This window comes from Opisthocomus hoazin, chromosome 4 (assembly GCF_030867145.1).
Source record: "Opisthocomus hoazin isolate bOpiHoa1 chromosome 4, bOpiHoa1.hap1, whole genome shotgun sequence".
NCBI classification, from domain to species: Eukaryota; Metazoa; Chordata; class Aves; order Opisthocomiformes; family Opisthocomidae; genus Opisthocomus; species Opisthocomus hoazin.
The window spans coordinates 18,825,008-18,845,485 of record NC_134417.1 but is presented as its reverse complement, the minus strand read 5'-3'; the positions used below and the strand labels follow the sequence as shown (position 1 = coordinate 18,845,485).

General features: G+C 70.4%; 3 protein-coding genes across 4 annotated transcripts; 2 read left to right on the top strand and 1 right to left on the bottom strand.

Annotated features, from left to right (window-relative positions):
* Window positions 1-948: 948 nt before the first annotated feature.
* On the top strand, window positions 949-3,270 carry POLR2H (RNA polymerase II, I and III subunit H). Of its 2 annotated transcripts, XM_075417364.1 has the most exons (5): window positions 949-1,079; window positions 1,468-1,551; window positions 2,275-2,368; window positions 2,521-2,604; window positions 2,729-3,270. In XM_075417364.1, exons 1-5 carry the CDS (start codon window positions 1,007-1,009, stop codon window positions 2,844-2,846), a joined length of 453 nt encoding a protein of 150 aa, XP_075273479.1. In that variant the 5' UTR covers window positions 949-1,006; the 3' UTR covers window positions 2,847-3,270. The 2 variants fall into 2 exon arrangements, with proteins under 2 accessions (XP_075273479.1, XP_075273480.1); XM_075417365.1 differs by lacking the exons at window positions 2,275-2,368; window positions 2,521-2,604.
* A 390-nt stretch (window positions 3,271-3,660) lies between these two features.
* THPO (thrombopoietin) lies at window positions 3,661-5,565 on the bottom strand. Its single transcript, XM_075417363.1, has 5 exons — window positions 5,436-5,565; window positions 4,532-4,659; window positions 4,361-4,447; window positions 3,995-4,159; window positions 3,661-3,909 (listed from the first exon to the last, which is right to left on the bottom strand). Exons 1-5 carry the CDS (start codon window positions 5,473-5,475, stop codon window positions 3,727-3,729), a joined length of 603 nt encoding a protein of 200 aa, XP_075273478.1. The 5' UTR covers window positions 5,476-5,565; the 3' UTR covers window positions 3,661-3,726.
* A 7,365-nt stretch (window positions 5,566-12,930) lies between these two features.
* Window positions 12,931-20,416, top strand: CHRD (chordin). Its single transcript, XM_075417362.1, has 23 exons — window positions 12,931-13,051; window positions 13,311-13,414; window positions 13,929-14,055; window positions 14,336-14,473; window positions 14,566-14,683; window positions 15,575-15,671; window positions 15,773-15,914; window positions 15,989-16,129; window positions 16,603-16,685; window positions 16,783-16,930; window positions 17,034-17,140; window positions 17,227-17,343; window positions 17,431-17,587; window positions 17,674-17,915; window positions 18,004-18,117; window positions 18,353-18,553; window positions 18,638-18,731; window positions 18,865-18,921; window positions 19,037-19,140; window positions 19,250-19,352; window positions 19,460-19,614; window positions 19,793-19,886; window positions 20,004-20,416. The coding sequence occupies exons 1-23, from the start codon at window positions 12,931-12,933 to the stop codon at window positions 20,069-20,071; spliced, it is 2,832 nt and encodes a 943-aa protein (XP_075273477.1). The 3' UTR covers window positions 20,072-20,416.
* The last annotated feature ends 62 nt before the right edge of the window (window positions 20,417-20,478 follow it).

Sequence of the window (20,478 nt, the reverse complement as noted above, 5' to 3'; positions counted from 1 at the left end):
GTGCCCCCCGGCTGGGCAAAGCGGGGAGGGGGCGCGGGGCTGGGGTGGTCGGGTCGGAAGAAGCCGGGTCACGTCCCAGCGCATTCAGGCTGTCCCCGCTGAGTGCCACCGCCGCGGGGTGACTCCGCCGCGAACGGCCCGTGGGCCCCCCTCGACGTCGCGGGTGGGGGGGACACGCGGTGGAGAGGACACGTTGGGGGGGGCCTGGGTACCACGGACATCTGGTGAGGGGCATCCCGGTGCCGGGGGCACCGCGGCTCCGATTCCCCCCCCTCCCTGAGTCACGTCCCGGAGATGCCCGGCGTGGGAGCACCCCGCGGAGCCCCGACGTGTCAGCCGCCCCCAGCCCTGCCAGACACCACCCCCCCCCGCTCCCCTGACGGCCGATGAACCCGTCCCACGTGGGGAAGGGGAAGCAGCCGGGGGGGCTGCAGCCCCCGGCCCCATCGCTGGCTGAGCCCGCGCAGCTCATCACACTGACACCCAGCTGCGGCGGCCGGGTGAAGCCCCTCTGTCCCACGCCTCGGCATGGGGGGGGGTGTGGGGGGCTGCGGGGCCCCCGTGGGGCAGCTCGGACCTCCCCACGAGGGGGGGGCTGCGGGGCGGGCCCCGCCCGTGGGTGACGCCGTGTCGGTGCCATCCGCGGCCTCGCAGCTCCCCCTGCCGTCACCCGGCGGGGCGGGACAGGGGCCCTCCGGGGCCAGCCCCCGGCAGCGCGGCCACGCCAGGGGCCCCGGCAGCCCCCCCAGTGCAGCGCACCCCCCCCCCCCCTTCCCCCTCCGCATTGACCCAGCCGGGAAGCACAGCGCGGCCCGGGATGCAGCCCACGGGGAGGGGAACCGGGACCGGCGGGCACTAGGACCAGGCGGACTCCCGCCAGTGGCCGGCAGCAGTGCGCATGCGCAGGAGTGGCCCCGCCCACCCTGAGGATTCTTCCGCCCCGCGGCGGAAGTGAGGGCGCGTCATCAGCCGGCGCCGGGCGGGAGCGGGGCGCGGGGCCGCCGCCATGGCCGGGATCCTGTTCGAGGACATCTTCGACGTGAAGGACATCGACCCCGAGGGGAAGAAGTTCGACCGCGGTGAGCCGGGCCCCGCGCCGCCGCCCCGCCCGCTGGGCTCCGGCGGGGCCGCGCTCCGCCCTTCCCGCCGCCGTGCTCCCTGTGCCGCGGCCCCTCGCCGCTGCCTGGCACTGGCCCCGTCGTGTTCCGCCGCGCCTCGGTGCCCCCCGCTTCCCTGCGCTGTGTGCCCGCGGCCCCCGGTGCGCTCCGTCCCCTGCCCCGCCGCGTCCCCCTCTCTGCTCCCAGGCCCCGGCGTCCATCCCTGAGCCCGGTGCGCCGCTTCCCCCGAGCAGCCCGGGTGCCGTCCGGGGTGGGGGGCACAACAGCGGCCTGGCCCTGGCACCTTCCCACCCCGCCGCGCCCCTGGGGGTCTTCTCCGTCCCTGCCCTGACTCTGCGGCTCTCCCCAGTGTCCCGCCTGCACTGTGAGAGCGAGTCCTTCAAGATGGACCTCATCCTGGATGTGAACATCCAGATCTACCCCGTGGACCTGGGTAAGCCACCGGGCTGCTAGCTCGGGGGGGGGGGGGGGGGTTAGAGGGGCGTGCTGGTGCTCGGAGCGGGGTGGCTGAGGTCGCTGTGAGTGAGGAGCGAGCTGCCCTGGCCTCCGGTGGGCCCCTGTGCAGCCCTGGGTCACGGGGGGTGCTGGGCACTCTCACTGTGCTGGGGCTGAGCTGCGGGCTGGTTTGTCTCACTGTGATATTTGTTTGTGATCATCTCTGGCCTGTTCTCCAGAGGTGCTGTCTAGTGAAACTGCCCCAGCTGGTGGCAGCCGAGCTTTGAGGGGACACCTTTTGCAATGAGCTTCTGCGGCTAGATGGAGCAAGCGGGTGGAAAAGAGAACCTCGCTGTCAGTGAAGTGCAGAAGGGCTGGAGCGGGCGCTGCAGGGTCTCGCGTACCTGTCCAGGGCCCAGCCAAGCCCTCCTGGACTTGCCCCATGAACCTCTTGCCGTGAAAACACCAGTGGCAGTGTCCTGGTGGCTCTGGTCTCCTCCATGGTGGTGACCAGTATCTGCGAGGAACAGGGAGGCAGAGGATCCAGTGTGATATTTGTCCCATTCCACACAGTCTTGTTGGAAGACTGAAGGCAAGGACTGGGGGTTTGTGCTAAACCTGCCAGGACGGCTTGTTGCCACCACCCCAAGATTTGCTGTGGCCGCTGCTGCTCTGGCTGCACCTGCTGCCTGCTCACCACCCCTCTGCCCTCTCCTCCCAGGGGACAAATTCCGCCTGGTCATCGCCAGTACCTTGTACGAAGACGGCACGCTGGACGACGGCGAGTATAACCCTACGGACGACAGGCCATCCAGGTACGGGGTCTGGCTGAGAGCCACGCGGGGGTCGATGAGGGGGCAAAAGGCGAAGCACCGTGGGGCTGTGAGCTGCCGTCTCCTGAAGGAACGCTCTGCTGGGGGAACGCCCAGCTTTGAGTCTTCTCTGAGCTCCCGCCGTCCCGTCGCAGGGCAGACCAGTTCGAGTACGTGATGTATGGCAAGGTGTACAGGATCGAAGGGGACGAGACCTCCACGGAGGCAGCCACGCGCCTGTGAGTGCCAGTCGCAGGAGGGGGTGGAACGCGGTGCCCGCGGCAGTGCAGGGAGATGCCAGCATCCCAGCCTGGGTCTCCCGTGGGATTTCCCGCTCTCACCGCTCCTCTCCTCCCACCCCAGCTCTGCCTATGTGTCCTACGGGGGGCTGCTCATGCGGCTGCAGGGAGATGCAAACAACCTGCACGGGTTTGAAGTGGACTCTCGAGTTTACCTGCTGATGAAGAAGCTGGCCTTCTAGGAGACCTCCTGCCTCCCCGCCTCGCCCCAGAGACATCCTGCTGGCGAGCAAGCAGGAGCCCTGTGCCCCCAAATCCTGCCCCAGCCCCCACGCTGCCTGGCTTCTCCGGAGCTGGGGAGGAGGGAGCAGCCCCCCTGCTCATCCCGGCCTCTTCCAACTCCTGCCGCGATCCGCAGCCCCCTGCTGCGTGGAGAGAGGTGTCTGACAGCAGAGCGGAGACTGTGCCGCATGCCCCGCAGTCCTGCCTGCTGGGGGGCTGCTCCCACCTCCGCCCTCCTGTGCTTCGGAACCGGGCTCAGCCCTGGCCAGGGCTGGTTGGACTGGGACAACCCCCTCATCTGCCACGGGGCCGGGCACCGACTCCTGAGGAGCCATGCTGAGGCAAGGCGGGCTTGTTCTGGATTAAACTGGGATGTGTTTTCTAGCTCTGGCTCTGCTGGCTGAGGGGTGAGGCTGGCAGGGAGCGGGTGCGGGGGGCCCGGGCCACTTTCCCAAAGGGGGACGGTGCAGTCCAGACCCACCCCGGGCTCCACTGTGCGGCGCTGCCGGCCATGGTGCGCGTGGGGCTAGGGAGAGGCAGGTGGGTGCAGGGGCCGAGGGGTGGGAGCCGAGCACTCCGGGGGTGTGCAGTTCCCCAGCCAGGGCCGCGAGGAGAGGACACAAACAACCTTTAGAAAAATAGTTCTTTAATTGTAAAGTGTTCACAGTAGAGGGGCCTGCCTGGGTGGGAGCAGGGCCTGCCGCCTGCGTGGGCACCGAAGGCTGGAGGAGCAGCAGTCAGCCCTTCTCCTGTGGGCACCTTCCTGGGCACCCAGAGCGCAGCTCAGCGTCCGGCAGGATTGCTCTGACCCGGGGTTGGGGCTGAGCCCCGTGCGCAGCCTCACCGGGCCCCGCACCGGGAGTCTCTGCCACCCCCCTGGCCTTGCTTGCACAAGTCCTTGGCCAGGTCGTGGAAGAAGAAGCGCAGCTTGCCCTGCACCAGCTGCCGGTAGGTGAGGAAGATGCCGGTGACGTGGGTCTGCTCCGCGGAGCGTGGGGAGCACCCCGGCTCCCAGGGTCCTGCCTGCGGGGCGAGAGTGGGCCAGAGGGGTGACAAACGCTGCCGGCACCCGCGCCAGGGTGGGCTGGCTGGCATGGGGGGTTCTCACCTCCCAGCTGAAGGTCTGCAGGAGCAGGAGGAAGGAGCTGGCGTGTCGGTAGAGCTGGCTCAGCTGCCTGGCCCCGCACTCCTGCGTCACCTGGCCCTGGGCCCCCGCCACGGCACCCACCAGCAGTGCCAGGTCGCAGAGGATCTCCTGCCGCTTGGTCTCGTTCTAGGGGAGCAGGCAGTGAGCAGGTTGTCTCCTGGGGCCCGATTCGTTCCTAGGTCTGGATGGGGCCCTCCACCCCCCTGTACTGCCAGGTGTGCCCACAGGCACCACGTTCAGCGTTTCTGCTGCCGGTGCCAACCCGGGGGCTCCTTTTCCAGCCCTGTGGGCACCCCGGTGCCAACATCATACCCCCACCCCTCTCACCGATCTGGATTTCCACTGCTGGAGGCTGAAGTCCACCAAGGGCAGCACCACGGGGCAGCTGAGCGTGGGTGGTGGCTGGCACTGGCCCTGGGGGGAGAGGAGATGCTGGGGTGAGGCACTGGGAGCTGCGCCTGACCGTGGGTTTGGGGAGGGGGGGGACTGTATCCTCACCGCTCTCTTCTCCATGTCCTTGGCCTCCCCGATGTACTTCTGGATGAGCCGGTTGTCGCAGACCAGCCGTGCCGGGCTGGCGCGGCCCTCTTCCACATGCAGGAGGAAGGACGTGAGGAGGAGCAGTCCTGGGAGGACAGGGTTCCTGTGGGCACCGTGCCCCCCTCCCCGCGCCCTGCCTGCGGCAGCAGCCCCTCACCCCAGCCCGCTGGTGGCCGTGATGGCCCCGTGGTGGGGGGGGCTGAGGAGGGCCTGGTGCTGCCCTGCGGTCGGTGGGCGCCGGGGCCCGCTGCTCGCTGGGGAGAGCCAGGGTTTCCGTGCCGAGGGGCCGCACAGCAGCGTCTGTGCCAGGGTTTTGGGCTGCGCTCCAGGCCAGGCTGCTCCCTGCGCAGACCGGGCCAGCCCTCCTGAGCGGTGCCAGGAGCGGCTCCGGGTGTCACGTGCGCTGCGGGGAATCCCTGCCCGCAGCGTCCCGCAGCGTGCGTCTGCTCCCGGCCGCTGCTCCGGCCCAGGGCTTGCCGGCCAGCGCTGCCTGCTCGGGCACCCCGGCACGCTGCCGGGCCGGCTGCTTCGCGGCTCGATGCCTGCTGTGCCCCGGCCCTGCCCATCCCAGCAACGGGCATCTCCTCCCCAGAAGCCCTCTGCACACCCACCTGCCTCACTGCCCACGAGGCACGGCCGGTTCCCCGAGGCCGGGCAGGGAGAGGTGCCCGGCTGCCCTCCTGCGCCCGTAGTGGCCGGGTCCAACCCAACCAGAGCCCGCCTTGGGGTTCGTCGCCTGCGCGTGGGTCTCGTCCCACGGGGTGCCCGCGTGGGGGATGCTCTGGCTGTGCAGCCATGGTGTCCACCGCTACGCAATGCCCTTTCCCGCTGGCTCCCGCCCGCCCTTCGGCCGCGCACTCACTGTTCAGCTCCATGCTCAGCTGGGGGCTTCGGCCCTGCATCTTCCACCCTGGGGCCAGCGGCTGCTCCCCGGCTCCCGTCCCCCTTCCATGGAGGGCGGCGGTGGTGCGGGCTCCCCGCGAGTTGCCCAGCCGGGACGGAGGGCCGGGGGCCGGGAGCACCCCCGGGGCGGCACGACGCGGCTCTCCGGCTCCGGCCGTCCAGCCGAGGCAGCGCGATTTCCTGTTGTGTCGCCGATGACCTTCCAGCAAAATCGCGGCGGGGGCCCCGGGCCCGGGGGACGGCTTCCTGCCTCCGGCCGCTTCCTCCCTTGGCTCAGGGCACGGGAAGGGCGTCCCAGGGCGCCGGCCGGGCCGCTCACCTGCCCCCCAGGCCTGAGCGCTCGGCCACCAGGACCGCGGTGCTCGGCGCCTCGGCTGTGCCTATCCAGGGGGTGAAGGTGGCACCGGGACCTGCACAAGAGGTGGCATCGGTGACCCTGTGCTGGGTGGCCCTGGAACCGTCAGCCCTGGCGCTGTCTTGAGCCTGGCTGCGGCAGCCAGGCACGAAGGCCACCAAAAACCCTCACCCAGAGGTGGGCTCCGACCCTGGTGGCCCTTGTCCAAAGGTGGGTCCCAACCCCAGTGCCCCTCGCCCAGAGGTGAGCCCCATCCCTGGTGATCTTCACCCAGAGGTGGGCTCCGACCCTGGTGACCCTTGCCTGGGGGTGAACCCCATCCCTGGTGATCCTCACCCAGAGCTGGGCTCTGACCCTGGTAACACTTGCCTGGAGGTGAACCCCATCCCTGGTGGTCCTCAGCCAGTGGTGGACCCCAACCCCAGTGCCCCTCACCCAGAGGTGGGCTCCAACCCCAGCAGCCATCACTCAGAGGCGACTCGGGGAGCTGGAGATCCCTGGCAGGGCTGCAGTGCACGGGGACCCCTCTGAGCTGGGGAGGGTGGTGGAGCGTGGGGGCCTGGTGGGCACACTGTTTCCCCAGGGCATTGGGGGGGCAGGTGAAGCACCCATGGACACCTCTCCCTTGGGTGGGAGAAGCCCAGGGGGTCTGCCCCAGCGCAGCCATGACTCAGCTCCCCCGGGGCCCTCTGCCTGGGCAGGGAGCAGGTGTGCAAACCCCCATACCCATGTGCACATGTGTGCCCGTACGGCATGTGTGTACACACCCCCACGTGCACCCTCAGACCCACGTGTGCACATGCGCACTTGCCGCAGCGAGTGTTGGATAACCCCCGGGGCCGGGCAGCCCCCTGCACGCTTCCCTTTTGGGGGGGAACACCCCCCCCCCCCCAACCCACGTCCTCTCGCCTCCGGTCTCCCCGCAGCCCCCACCTTTCCTTCTCACACCCCTGCTCTCGCACGCTCCCACCCCTGTCCCTACGGTTCCGGGCAGCGCCTGGCCGGGTGACAGCAGGCAGAGTAAACACCTCGGCCCCGCATGGCCTGCCCAGCGCCCCGCTCGCCCCCCGCCAGCCCACCTTGCGGGTCACGGGGTGCCCGGGCGGGGGTCCGCTGGGCACCGTGTCTCTGGCGATGAGGCTGGCGGCGGCCGGAGCCGTGAGCGCCAGGGGTCAAACGCCACCGGACTTCCCGCGCATGGCCGTGCCCCGTCTCTGCGGACGTGACAAGCTGCAAACGCGCCCCGCTGACCCCCGCTCCCGCCGCCGGCCCCACGCCAGCCCTCGTCATGCCCGGGTCCCCGTCGCTCCAGAGCCAAAACCCTTTGCGATGCTGCACTGGAGAGCTGCAGTGCCCTGCGCTCCCTGCTTGCCCTTGTAATTAGGCAAATGAACCCATCGGCGGGAACTTGAGGGCGGCTGGTATGGAAGACGCCTACTGGACCCCGCTGGGCACCAGAGCACCCCAAGTTGCCTAAAATGGTCCCTTTGCTCCTAAATTCTGCTTTCCAGCCGTGCCATGAGCTGGTGGGCAGTGGGAGCCTGTGGGCAGCCAGGAATTCTGCTGCTGGGAAGGGCAATGCCAGGTTTGCTGCCCATGCCAGGGGGGCAGAGCAGGATGCGGGGGGCAGCTGCTGGCCCACCGTGCTTCCCCCAGCCTAAACCCAGGGATGCCCTGGAGGGAGGGGGACTGGGGCGGGGAGTGGGGCAGCGAGTGGGGCTCAGGGACCCCAGAGGGGCACGGGGGCCCTGGCCGAGGCGGCAGGGCTCCGGGGGGGAGGGGGGGGGGGGCAGGAAGCTGGGCGGGGGCCGTGGGGCTGCGCAGCTGGCCGGATCCTGGTGCCAAGTTTCCCACCTCTGCTTACAGGGTGCAAAGTGCCGGGAATCCCGCTGCGGGGGGGTGCAGCCGTTCGCACCCACTTTGCCAAGGTGCTGAGGGCAGCAGGAGGTGCCAGGCAGCAGGAGGGGGTCAGGGGGGGACCACGGGGCGAGTGGCACAGCTGCTGTCCCCGCGGGCCATCCAGATGTGCCCAGTGGTCACCCCCGGGGATGTTGGCACAAGGCGGGGGGGGCATGGGAAGCAAACCTGGGTCCCAGCCCCCTTTGAAGCCCCCATAAAAGGGTCCAGCATAAAGGGAGGAGAAAGTCAAAGGAACAAAGCAAGCGGCTAATCCTGGCGTGAGCAAACAGCCCCGTTTGCTCAGGGCCCAGCTGGCCCCGGCGCCAGGGAAAGGAGCACAGCGGGGTTCTGGGGGTGCCAGGCAGCTGGGGACCCTTTACCCAGGCCGGCCCCCTCCCTGTGTGGGGGCAGCCCCCGGGGAGCTGGGTGCCCCCTGCCCCCTCCAGGCCTTTTTTCACGTTTGCAAATTGCCAATAAACATCCGAGGCCAAATCCTGCTCCCCACATCCCCGGCACCGCTCCCCGGCAGCCCGTCCTGGGAATGCACCGTGATGCTGCTGGGCAAAGGGGCACCTTGGCCGGGGTGGCACAGCTGGGGGTGAAGGCTGGCAGAGTTCCCCCCCCCTTTCCCAATTCCTGGCAGGCCACACACTGCCCGGCACACCGGCACGAAGTCCCCAGTGCTTCCCGGCGGATGCCCATGGGCAAACCCTCCAGCCGCCGCCTTGTGCTAGGGCATCTCACACCGGTGGCCCTGCTGGCATCCCGGGCAGTCCTGCTGTGCCCCCTTTCCCCATCCTGCTGCTCGGCTCAGGTCCCCACCCCAACGGCGGGCACAGGGGGTGCTGGGAGGGCACCTTGCCCCTCTCTCTCCATCCTGCGGGGCAGCGAAGGGGTTAATGCCAGGCGGCCGAGCCGCAGGTGGGCGCAAGAATGAAATTCCTTCTCGCTGTCCTGCGAAGTCTGGGCACAAATATTTGCCTGCATGTCCGGTGGGGAGGGAGGAGACCACCATCGCTCTGAGAGTTTGCTAATCCCCATGCCAAACACGGCCCCCCCGTGCCCCACACACCTTCCCCCACCGGGGTCACCCCGCAAGGCCTTTGGGGAGCCCCCTGTTTGAGAACAGGGGGACACCAGCGTCTTTGGGTGCTCCTATAAGCAGGGAGTTCTGTGGAGCTGACGGGGCACTGGGAGCCAGCATGGTGCCCTGGGGCACAGCCAGGACCTGCTTGACCTGGGAGATGAGGCTGCTTTGGGGTCTCCATCCCTCTCCCTGAGCCGTGCCCACCACAGCAGGCTGGGACGAAGGCAAGAGCTCCAGCCGTCCCTGCCATGCCGGCAACACGCCCTCCGTAATAAACTCCATGTGTTCACAGAAAGAAAACAGCCACTTCCCCCCCCGCCCCCCAAGCTGCATCCCCCTCCCCGTACCTGCCACGCCGAAAACCCCCTCCATCCCCAGACCCCCCTGGCCTTCGTCTGGGGCAGCCCAGCCCGGCGAGCCGCCTACCAGTTGTGCAAATATTGCCGGAACGGCTGTAATCCCCGTGTCCAACGTGAATTATGAGATATTTCCACCCATTACGACAGCCCCCCCGCCCCGCTGCGTGTGTGCGAGGCCGGGGGGATTAGTCACGGGGCAAGCCACGCTCGGCACAGAGCTTTGGGGAGGCCAACGGCTCTCCCCATCCCGCGCTGGAGCGAGGCGTTCAGCGGGGTGGGGGGGCTCTTTCTGGAGAGAGGGGGTGCCCCCCTCGCCTTCCCACCCGCCTGGCACCGGGCGAGGAGGGGGGTGCCCGGGAGGCTGTGGGAGGCTGTGGGAAGCGGGGGCCAGGGCACGCGGTTTCGCCTCGACCCCCTCCCCAGGGAGCAGAGGCTCCTTCCCACCACCCCGAGCCCAGCTCGTGTTCAAAGCCACGAGTGGGCAGCGCCCGACGAAGCCGGCTAACAGGGAGCTGCGTGGGGCGGGAGCCCGCTGCGATGCCCCAGCGCCGCGGCCCTCCAGGACCCTCGGCGGGACTCTCGCCGCCGGGCAGGGCAGGTGCCCACGAAGCCCTGGCTGCACCGCGGGGGGTTTCAGGGTGTCCCACTCACGCTGTGCCGGGATGGCACCCCACGGGGCCATCGCATCCCCACCCAGGGACGAGCCGGGCACCCACTCCGGGCAGAGGTGCTGGAGGGGTGCGGGTGCCAGGCGGGGTGGCCGGGGTTGTCGTCCCGGTGTGGCTCCAGCTGCCCGCAGCCGGTGGCCCCGCTGGGGCTGTGCCGGCGCCAGGCCTGGCTCCGGAGCGCCTCAGAGCTGCCTTTGTGCCGGGCGCTCCCGGCACACATGTCCGGGCGCTGGGAAGCAGCTGGCGGGACAGGGGCCGGGACCCTTTCCCAGCACAGCCCCCAGCCGGCGACACCCCCTCCCCACCAGCACGGGGACCCCTGAGGCTCTGGCAAGCCACCCTCTGCGCCTTGCCCCGGGCACCCCTGGGCATTCCCAGGGGCAGCTGGGGCTGCGGGCAAGGGATGCCCGGGCACAGCCGGGGTATCCGTTCCCTCCCCACTCGCGTGCCCCCACCACAGGGGTGATGCCCCCTCCCCGGGCAGGGATGCCCAGCATCTCTCACCCTGCCGGCCCCCACGCTGCCATACCAACCCGGCAGCGCCCGGGCACCCTCGCAGCCCCCCTCTCCCTCACGCTTCCACCCCGTGCCTCAGTTTCCCCCACACTGAGGGCCGCGGCCGGGCGAGTTCCCCATCTCTCCCTCCTTCCTTTCCCCGGGAAAGGGGAGGGAGCTTCTCCCGCCGCTTCCCCACGTCCCACAGCCAAGCCAGGAGACTGTGACGAGCTCTGGGTGCGCGGAGCCAGCGCCGGATTCCTGGCACTGTCAGGACGGCCGGGAGCCATCGCCCGCCTCCTCCCTGCTCGGCCCCGCTCGCGTCCCGCCGTCCCCCAGGGCCACTGCTGCTCTGCGGTGGGCACCGCACATCGACGCTGGCACGGACACGCAGACCCCAGCCCTCCCCTGCCGGACCCCGGGCCAGCGGGGACGCCGGGAGAGAGAGGGGACAGGTCGGTGGCACCACGGGGGACAGCAGGGAGGGCACGAGGTGGGCAGCGAGGGCAGAAAGCGCTTTCAGGCAGCGGAGCGTCGGGCATGGCCGTGCCCGGGGGATGCCCGGGACCCTGGCAGCGTCCCAGCCCTGGCGATGCCAGCGGGCCGTCCCGCCGGGGGATGCCCGGCTGCTCCTCGCTGCCTCGTGCCAGCGACAGCTCCTGCCACCAGGCAGGTCCCCGGCACGGCCGAGCCCCCTGTGCCCCGCTGCCCTCCCCAGGAGAGGTGCCCGCTGCACGGGGACACGTGCCAAAGCGGGGCGGGGGATGGGACAGGGCAGACACGGGCAAGCCAGGAGTGGGCAACCCCAGGCGGGCTGGCATCAGGGGCACGGGGTGGTGGGCTGCAGCCCCCCGGCCGCTGGCCGGGCTGTGGGGAGGCCCCGGAGGAGCCTTCTGGGGAGGCAGGGGCCTGTTGTGCTCCAGCTGCGCCGTGTTTCCCTGGCTACACCACACAGCTGGCCGGGTGTTTGCACCGCCCGGAGTTGATTTTGGCAGCCCCCCACTTCCCCCTCCTCCCCTCCCCACCCGTCTCCCCCTCCCCAGGCGCCCACCCGCCACGCACCCGCCACCTCGGCAGGGTGGCAAGGCAGGGACACAGGTGGCACACACCGCCCCCCCCACCCCCCCCCCCAGTGCGTGCCTCAGTTTCCCCAGCTGGACGATGGTCTCTCCAGGCTTTTCCAAGGCCGCTGCTCACTGCCCGCCATCGCCACCCTCGCCAGCTCGGCCACATGTGGGTGAGGAGCCGGGCTGGGTGCTGCTCTCTCAGCCTCCTCCACGGTTCCCCCATTCCCTCCCCTGGCAAGGGAACCCGGGCCTCGCAGCTCCTGTCCCCCCACAGCCGCTGCCACCGGTGGGCAGGAGCCCGGGGTCCCGCTCTGGAGTCTTCCTCTGCCCAGGGTGGGCGGCAGCCAGAGGGATTTGGGGATGCGGAGGGCACAGCTGGGGGGGGGCGGTGACTTTGCAGAGTGCGGTGTGGATTGGGGTGGGGGGACATGCTTTGCGGGCTCCTGCTCAGGGGTGCTGGGTGGGTTGAGGATCTGTATGTCCTGGGGAGGGGCTGGCTGGGGGGCAGAGGTCTGCAGGGGGTCCACGTGCCACAGGGGGCTGTGTGCATGGACAGTGCCCTGCCATGCCCCATGTCCCGCAGTGCCAAGCGGCCTGGGAGGGGGCTGAGCGGATGGAGCAGTCCCCGGGATATCCCACGCCTGGGGGGCCCAGCGAGCCCTGGGAGGGCTCGTGTCTGAAGGTGGGCTGTGTGGATGGGGAGCCCCCAGGATGCCCCGCGCCCAGGAGATGCCCCGTGCCAGGGGAGAACAGAAGGATTGAGGAGGGGGGCATCTGAGTGGGGATGCCCCGCAAATGCCTTATTCCTGAGGGTATTTGTGTGGATGGGGGACTCCTGGGGGGGCATGTGGATGGGGGCATGTGGGTGGGGGCATACCCGGGATGTCCAGCGCCCAGGAACACCCCAAGCTCGTTGGAAGGGTGCGGATGGTGGCGGTGGCAGCGTCTCCCAGCGCCCTGTGCCCCGTTGGGTGCTGTGTGGATTGGGAGGGGGTTACCCCAAGACGCCCAGCCCGTGGGGGATGCCCCGTGTCCCGACGGAGGGTACGTGGACGAAGGCATCCCTCAGGTACCCCACGCCCCGGGGCTGGCACGTGCGTGGGGATGCTCCGGCTGTACCCCATACCCGGGGGTACCCCATACCCGGGGATACCCCATACCCGGGGGAGGGGGGACAACGGGTGGATGGGGGGGGGGTGGTCCCAGGACACCCCCAGCCCGGCGGGGCAGCTGCGAGCTCCGGGCTGCCGCAGGACGGCCCGTACCCCGGGGCGGGGGGGGGGGGGGATGGGGGGTGTCGGAGCGCCTCGGGGGCGCGTCCCCCCCCCCAACCCCCCCGGTCCGGCCGCTGCCTGCGCCTCATTAGCGGGGCCTTTGTTTGCACAGGGCTCGCAGCTCCCGCTTGCCCATGCCGCCGCCTATAAAGCGGAGCCGGAGCCGGCGGCTGGGCAGAGGCGACGGCAGCGGCAGCGCCCGGTCCGGCCCCCCCCTCCCCGCCCCCGGCCGCCCGCCCCGGCCGGCACCATGCCCGCCGCCCTGCTGCTGCCGCTGCTCGCCCTGCTGCTGCCCGCCCGCGCCGCCCGCCCCAAGCTCGCCCTGCCCATCCGCCCCGACACGGACCCGCTGCCCCCCGGGGGGGCGGCAGGTAGGAGCTCTCCCCCCCCGGTCCTTCCCCGCGTCCCCCTCCCCTCCCCGCGTACCCCCCGTTCCATACGCGCCGCTGCCGCACCCCCCCCTTCGGGCACCCCAAGCCTTAACCCCCCCCCCATCGCCTTTTTTATTGCCCCCCCCCGGCGGACCGGGACCGGGGTGGTGCCGGGGCTGCGGCAGGGGGGTGCCCGCGGCCCGGAGCTGACCGGGGGTTGGGGGGGTGGGTGTTGTGTTTGGGGGGGGGGTCTCCGCAGGCTGCGCTTTCGGGGGACGCTTCTACGCCCTGGAGGAGACGTGGCACCCGGACCTGGGGGAGCCCTTCGGGGTCATGCGCTGCGTGATCTGCCACTGCGAGCCGGTGAGTGCCCCCGCAACCCCCCCCGCGCCCGGGAGGCCCCACAAGATTCGGCCCTACGGTGGGGAGGGGGCTGGCGGGGGGGAGTGCGACCCCTTCATTCAATACACACACACACCCCCCCCATGGGAAAGGGAAGCGGGGATCCCTCCAGCCAGCCGGACACCTGGATGTCCCCCCCCACGCCGAGGCAGCGGGGAGCAGAAGGGGGGTTTGAGGGATCAGGCTTCATTCCTCCTCCCCTTCCTCTGGGATGGCCCCCGGCCCCCTCCCTCCCTCTGAGCAGCCCCCCGAGGCCGGGCTTGGCGGGGCCGCGCACAGCTGGGCAGGGGGCTGGGGGGAGGGGGGGGCGGGGGGCTTGGCCGCCGTACAGGCAGCTGGGGGCTGTGCAAGGTGTCCAGATGGGCCGGGATGGGGGGAGCTGGGCTGTGCCTGGGGGGGGGGGGGGGGGCAGCACACCTTGGCACGGCTCGGCACGGCTCTCCGGGGGTCTTCCTCCCCTTGCCCCCCCCCGCAGCAGAGGAACCGGCGGGGGAAGCCAGCGGGGAAAGTGAACTGCAAGAACATGAAGCAGGACTGCCCGGTGCCCGCCTGCCCCCGAGCCACGCTGCTGCCCGGGCACTGCTGCCACACCTGCCCCAAAGGTGAGCCCCGGGGGGCACGGGAAAGGGGGCTCGCTGCGTTGTGGGGGTTGCCATCCCCGAGCCACCCCGGGGCGGGGTGCACAGGGCTGAAAACCCTGCCTGTCCGTCTGCCTGCGCCCAGCGTGCCCCCGTGCCCCGGTGCAGAGCCCTGCGGTGATTCGCAGGGCGCCTCTCGGTCTGGCTCGGGGGGGGGGGGGGATTTGTTATTGAACCCCACCCTGAGCTCTTGGGCACAAGCAGCCTGGTGCAACGGTCTCCCCATGTGCCCGCGCCATGCCAGGCCCCCCGGAGAAGAGCCCCGTGCCCCACTTCGACACCTTCGAGTACTTCCAGGACAAGGAGGATGACCTGGACAAGCCCTACAACGACCGCTCCTACCTCAGCTCTGAGGGGCTGGCCCGCGACGATGCCCGCACGGGTGAGCCGCCCGCCCGGGCGGGCAGCAGCGGTGCGGGGCACCCCCCGACCCCCACCCCGCGCTCCCCGCCATCACCGGCATCCCCTCCCCAGAGTTCGTGGCCTTGCTGACGAGCGGCCCGGAGCCGTGGCACCCCACGTCCAGCGCGGTGGCCAAAGCTCGCTTCACCCTGCTGCGCTCCTACCTGCTCTTCTCCATCAGCTACGAGCGGTGAGTCCTACCCCCAGCCTTGCCCAGTCCAGCGCAGCGGGCACCCCCCTGGAAAAGGGGGGGATGCAGCGGCGCTTGTGTCTCAGTTTCCCTTCCGACAGTTTCCACCCCCCGCACTGGCAGGGCGAGAGATTTGGGGAGGGGGGCGAGGTGCTGAGGGTCCAGCCCCGGGCAAGCAGCTGGGATTTCGGCTCACCCACAGCGCCAGCCCGGCCTCACCCCTTTGCCTCCAGGTCTGGAGCGGGGACAAACGGGACCAGGTCCAGGGCTCGGCAGGGGACATGGGCGCAGCGGGTGACGGGCACCACTGCCGCCCCATGGGCTCTGCCGCCGGGGTCCCCCAGCCTCGCCGTGCCCTCCCCACTTGCCCGCTGGTGCTGGAGCCTTTCTTCTCCCTCCCTCCTTCCCGCTCCGGTTTCTTCTGCTCTTCCTCGCTTCCAGGCCCCTTTGCATAGTAAAGTGGTGACTAATTTCCAGCTCCGACCGGGGGGAGCCAAAACCAAGCCGAAAATGCTCCTTCCTAATTTACAGCCGGGCCCGAGCACTCGGCTCCCGACGGGTCCTGCCCCACCGCCTCGCCCTGCAGGGACCCCCTCCTGCTCGGTGCCAGTCTGGCATCGCTCTGGGGCCGGGGGAGCCCAGTGGACCCGTGCCGAGCTGGCACCCAGCGGTTTGGCAGTGTCGGGCTGGCGTGGGCACGGGTGGGCAGAGCGTGGCGCTTGGGACCCCAGGAGGATGTCATCCTTCTCTTGCCCACCCCCCCCCCCAAATCTCTGGGTGACCCCTGTGTGCCCTCCCTGGCGCACCCCTGTGCCCGGTGCTGAGCAAGGGTGGTGCAGGGGAAGAGGGGGACCAGGTGGGGGTCCTTGCTGACCCCCCGGGTGCCCACAGGCTGGGGCGGCCGAGCCGGGTGCGTTTCAGCGACCCCGAGGGCAACGTGCTGTTCGAACACCCCGTGCAGAAGAGCGCGGCCCCCGAGGACGGCATGGTGAGAGGGGCCGGGAGGGCAGGGGGCACGACACCCCTTCCTCCCCCAGTCTGGGCATGCGGTGCCCCCCGGCCCCTGCCCAGCCCTGCCCTCGCCCGCAGCTCTGCGGGATGTGGAGGACGGTGTCCAAGGCCAACATCCAGCTGCTGAGGGGCGAGCAGCTCCGCGTGTCCCTCGTCACCCGGGCGCAGCCCTCCGGGGAGGTCCATGGCCGCATCCTCAAGCACCGGGCGTTCTTCGCAGGTAGGTTCAGCTCCCGCACGCCCACCTGGTGGGTGCCCACCAGGATGCCCCTCACGCCCCCTCTTCCCACGCAGAGACCTTCGGTGCCATCCTGACCTCATCGGACCCCACGCACCTGGGCACTGGGGGCATGGCCATGCTGACGCTGAGTGACGCCGAGAACAACCTGCACTTCATCCTGATGGCGCGGGGGCTGCTGGAGCCCGGCGCGGGGGGTGAGGGTGGGCACGGGCACCCCAGGGGGGCTGCGTAGGGCTGCGGGGTGCCATGGCACGTGTGTGGCGTGGGGTGCGTGGGTCAGCATCTGTGGGGTCAGGGTGGGCGTGGGGCTCAGGGTGGATGCAGGGGCTGTTCATGGCAGGGGGGGGTGAGGTTGTTGCGTGATTTGGGCTGTGCTTGGGGGTGTACCTGTGGCGATGTGTGGGGCCAGGGGTTTCTGGAGGGCACATGGGGTGGGGGGTTGGTGCGCAGAAGGATGGGTTTGGGATGTGGGTTGTGCAAGGATTTGGGGGGTGCGGGGGGGAATGGTAGGAGGTCACGGTGTGTTCAGGGGTTGGGGTGTGCAGGACGGGACAGGGCCGGGAACTGGCAAAAAAGTGAGGGCACAGGGGGTGGGTTTGGGGGGCAGAAGGACAGTGATCACAGGCCTCCCCGGTCCAGTGGGTCCAACCCTCTCTGCCATGGCCAGAATCCCCCTGGGTCCCGCTGCGGGTCCGCATCCTGCACCAGGGCCAGGCGCTGCGGGAGGTCCGTGCCAACATCACCGTCGAGGTAGAGCCGTGCGTTCCCCCACATGCCCTGGCAGCCCCACTGCCCGCCATGCCAGGGCTGAGCCGTGGCACCATGCCCCCCCAACCCTCCCCGGCAGGACCCCGACTTCGCGGAGGTGCTGAGCGAGCTGTCTGCCCGCGAGCTGCAGTGGCTGGTGCAGGGGCAGCTGCACATCGTGGCCGAGACGGAGGGCAGGCATGCACGCCGGTTGGCAGGGACCATCACCACCCGCCGCAGCTGTGACAGTGAGCGCGGGGCGGGCACCCCGGGGCGCAGGGGGGTGGCTGTGTCCCTATCCCGTGCCAACCTCACCCCCCCCCCTCCCGTGCCTCCCTCCCCGGGCTGAAGCCATCCAAAGCGTGATGTGTGGAGCGGACGCCTTGCTGCCGACCAAGACGGGGGCCGTGGGCTCAGCCAAGCTGGTGCTTCATGAAAATGGCACCCTGGAGTACCAGGTGAGCAGGGGGCACCCGTCTCCTTCCTGGGTGTCCCGGGGGTGTCTCCCCCCCCCAGGCACTGCCCCTTGGCACCCTGCCCACAGGTACAGGTGGTGGGCACGGCCAGCGAGGTGGTGGGCATCACTCTGGAGACCAAACCGTGGCGGAAGAGCAAGAGAAACGTCCTGTTTGACATGACACCCAGCTACAAGGACGGGCTGGTGAGCGCTGGGTGGCACGGAGGGGCACCGCGTGGGGACCTAGGGTGAGTCCCCATTCCAACCCGTGTGGTCTCCTGTTGGCGGCAGGCCTGGGGCACCTGGCAGAGCCCCAGCGCCCGCGATGCCCACATGCTGCTGCAGAACGAGCTCTTCCTCAACGTGGCCACCAAGGACTGGGCGGAGGGCGAGCTGCGGGGCCAGGTCATCTCCCTGCCCTACAGCGGGCTGCTCGCCCGCTACACAGGTACCAGGGGGGAAGAAGGGTGGCAGTGGGGGCAACGGGGCAGCCCCCCCACCCACTGCCTTCCCCCATCCCCTGTCTGTGTGCAGAGATGCCGGTGGCGCTGGCAGGGCAGCTGGTGTCCCCGCCGGTGGGCAGCGGAGCCGGGGGGCACGCCTGGCTCTCGCTGGACGAGCACTGCCACCTCCACTACGAGATCTCGGTGGCGGGGCTGGGTCGCCCAGCCGACGGCACCGTCAGCGCCCACCTCCACGGCGTGGCCGAGCTGGGCGAGATGGGCGCCCGGCCCCACCAGCACAAGCGCCTGCTCAAGGGTTTCTACAGCACCGAGGTGAGGCGGGCGCCCAGTCAGGGCACGCCGTGGTGGAGGCTGGGCCGGCCCTCACGCCCCCCATCCCGCACCCCTCTCACCCCGGCAGGCTCAGGGGGTGGTGAAGGACCTGGACGCCGACCTGCTGCAGCACCTGGCCCAGGGCACTGCTTTCCTGCAAGTCAGCACCAAAGCCCACCCCAACGGGGAGATGCGGGGACAGGTAGGTGCCCACCCGGGTAGGGCACCGCTGCCCTGGGTCTCCAGCCTGTGACGCTGCCCAGAGCGGGGTGGGGACAGGCTGGGGGGCACAGAATGGCGCGGTCCCAGCAGCCCGCTGTGGTGTGTCCTGTGGTCGTGGGTGCTTCCTCCACCAGCTCTGGCCACGGAGGGCAGCCAGGCATCGGCACGGGACACGGGGTGCCCCGGTGGTGCCAACACTTCTGCTTCATGTCCAGGTGCACATCCCCAACCGGTGCCACACAGGAGGGACCCGCCTGGCTCCGGGGGAGGCTGAGCTCGCCGAGGGCACCAAGACCCAGGACCTGGAGCAGCTGAAGAAGGACCCCAACTCCTGCTTCTTCGAGGGGCAGCACCGGGCGCACGGCACCCGCTGGGCACCCGACTATGACAAGAAGTGCTCCATCTGCAGCTGCCAGGTACGGGCTGGGGGGGAGGGCAAGCTGGGGGTGGCACCCATCGGTGGTGCCCCCTCTAACGAGCCCCGTACCTGTTGCCCCCAGAAGCGCACGGTGATCTGCGACCCCATCCTGTGCCAGCCCCTCAACTGTACCCACCAGGTGCACCCCGAGGAGCTGTGCTGCCCCATCTGCGAAGGTACCTGGGGGCTGGGGGGGGTGGGGGGTCCCAGATGGGCAGCTGGGGGAGCAGGGGGGTTCCCCATGGGTACAAGGTGGGGGGTCCCTCTCTGAGCCTCTGCACCCCGTCATGGCCTCCCTCTTCCTTGCAGAGAAGAAGATGGAGCAGGAGGGGCTGAAGCTGGAGCGGGCACGGGACAGTAGCGAGGGTGAGTCCCAGCGGGCACGGGCTGAGGGGGCAGCTCTGCCCCCCTGGCTTCCCCAGCACCCCCCTCCCCTCCGGAGGCTGTGCCTTACCTCCTCCTCCTCCTCCTCCTCTCCCAGGCTGCTATTTTGACGGGGACAAGACATGGCGAGGCTCTGGCACCCGCTGGCACCCTGTCGTGCCCCCCTTTGGCCTCATTAAATGTGCCATTTGCACCTGCAAGGTGAGTGCGGGTCCTTGCCCACCTCCCCGGACCCCCCCTCTGGGAGGGGGGTGCGTGCCCTGTACCCCCTGCACCGTGCCCCCCCGCGAGCCCCCCCCTCTCCCCACAGGGCACCACGGGCGAAGTGCACTGCGAGAAGGTGCAGTGCCCGCGGCTCACCTGTGCCAACCCGGTGCGCGCCAGCCCCTCCGACTGCTGCAAGCAGTGCCCAGGTACCGCCACCCCATCTCCGCTCTCCCGGCATCCCTGGCACGGCCGCTGCCACCACCGGCGATGCCACGGGGTGCCCGTGCCCCCCTCCCAGCGCCCTTTCCTGCAGCCCCGGAGAAGAGCGTCCCCGAGCTGGCCGACACCATGCAGGCGGACGGGCCGCGGGCGTGCCGCTTCGGGCGCCGCTGGTACCTCAACAACGAGAGCTGGCACCCCTCCGTGCCGCCCTTCGGAGAGATGAAGTGTATCCTCTGCTGGTGTGTGGTGAGTGTGCCAGGCCTCGGGCGGCACCGCGGTGAGGAGGGGTGCCCCCTGTGCCAGTCCCCACCGCCTCAGGGTGGGTGGGAGAGCGACGCGGGGCGTCACCCCAGGGACCCCCTGCCCCCCCGGGGAGCCGCCGGCCGCTCGGTGCCCGCGCTCAGCCCCTCATCCCGTGCCGCAGTCGGGGGAGACGCACTGCCAGCGCCAGGAGTGCCCACCGGCCGCCTGCGCCAGCCCCGCCGCCAGGGACAACCCGTGCTGCGCCAAGTGCCGTGGTGAGTGCGGCTGCTTGCTCCCGGGCACGGCTCCCCGACACCCCGCCGTGCCCCGGGACCGGCCCAAGCACCCTCCTGGCACCCGCCATGCCCGCCTCAGCCCCACTTTCCCCGCAGCCCCAGACACCCCCTCGGATGCCCAGAAGAAGGTCCACGATGCCAGGGCGGAGGCATGGAGCCGCTGAGCAATCACCACTGCCCCGAGTGGGGCGAGTGTGCTGCGAGGCTGGGTGGCTGGGGGGGTCCCTGCCACCCATTGCCCCCGTGCAGGGCGGGGGGCACAGAGGAGCACGGCGGGGCGGACACGGCCAGGCGCCCAGCCTGGGCACCCCATCTCGGCACGGCCATGGTGCCGGGGCTGCCTGGCCCCGCTCAGGCTGGCGGAGGCCGGGGCACCCGCTGCCCTCCCCCTCCGAGCCCCCCTGGCCAGAGGGCACAGCGGGCATCAAGCCCACCTTGTACATAGTGTAAAATCCCCCCGGCCCCCATCTCTCTGCGTCCACCCCGGCTTGGCTGGGCTCGTCGCATAATTTATGGTGCCCGGGGACGGGGGTCCCTATGTATTTATTAAAACCAGAGCTATTGCCCACCC

What these genes read in the sequence shown, in the direction of transcription:
- POLR2H (XM_075417364.1), top strand. Translation starts at nt 1,007, where the DNA reads ATGGCCGGGATCCTGTTCGAGGACATCTTCGACGTGAAGGACATCGAC. An exon ending in GGGGAAGAAGTTCGACCGCG is followed by an intron (nt 1,080 to 1,467) that starts GTGAGCCGGGCC and finishes GGCTCTCCCCAG; the next exon opens with TGTCCCGCCTGCACTGTGAG. An exon ending in ACGGAGGCAGCCACGCGCCT is followed by an intron (nt 2,605 to 2,728) that starts GTGAGTGCCAGT and finishes CTCCCACCCCAG; the next exon opens with CTCTGCCTATGTGTCCTACG.
- THPO (XM_075417363.1), bottom strand. Translation starts at nt 5,475, where the DNA reads ATGCAGGGCCGAAGCCCCCAGCTGAGCATGGAGCTGAACA. An exon ending in AGCAGTGGAAATCCAGATCG is followed by an intron (nt 4,160 to 4,360) that starts GTGAGAGGGGTG and finishes CTGCTCCCCTAG; the next exon opens with AACGAGACCAAGCGGCAGGA. An exon ending in TGCAGACCTTCAGCTGGGAG is followed by an intron (nt 3,910 to 3,994) that starts GTGAGAACCCCC and finishes CTCGCCCCGCAG; the next exon opens with GCAGGACCCTGGGAGCCGGG.
- CHRD (XM_075417362.1), top strand. Translation starts at nt 12,931, where the DNA reads ATGCCCGCCGCCCTGCTGCTGCCGCTGCTCGCCCTGCTGCTGCCCGCC. An exon ending in CCGCGACGATGCCCGCACGG is followed by an intron (nt 14,474 to 14,565) that starts GTGAGCCGCCCG and finishes TCCCCTCCCCAG; the next exon opens with AGTTCGTGGCCTTGCTGACG. An exon ending in GCACCGGGCGTTCTTCGCAG is followed by an intron (nt 15,915 to 15,988) that starts GTAGGTTCAGCT and finishes CTTCCCACGCAG; the next exon opens with AGACCTTCGGTGCCATCCTG.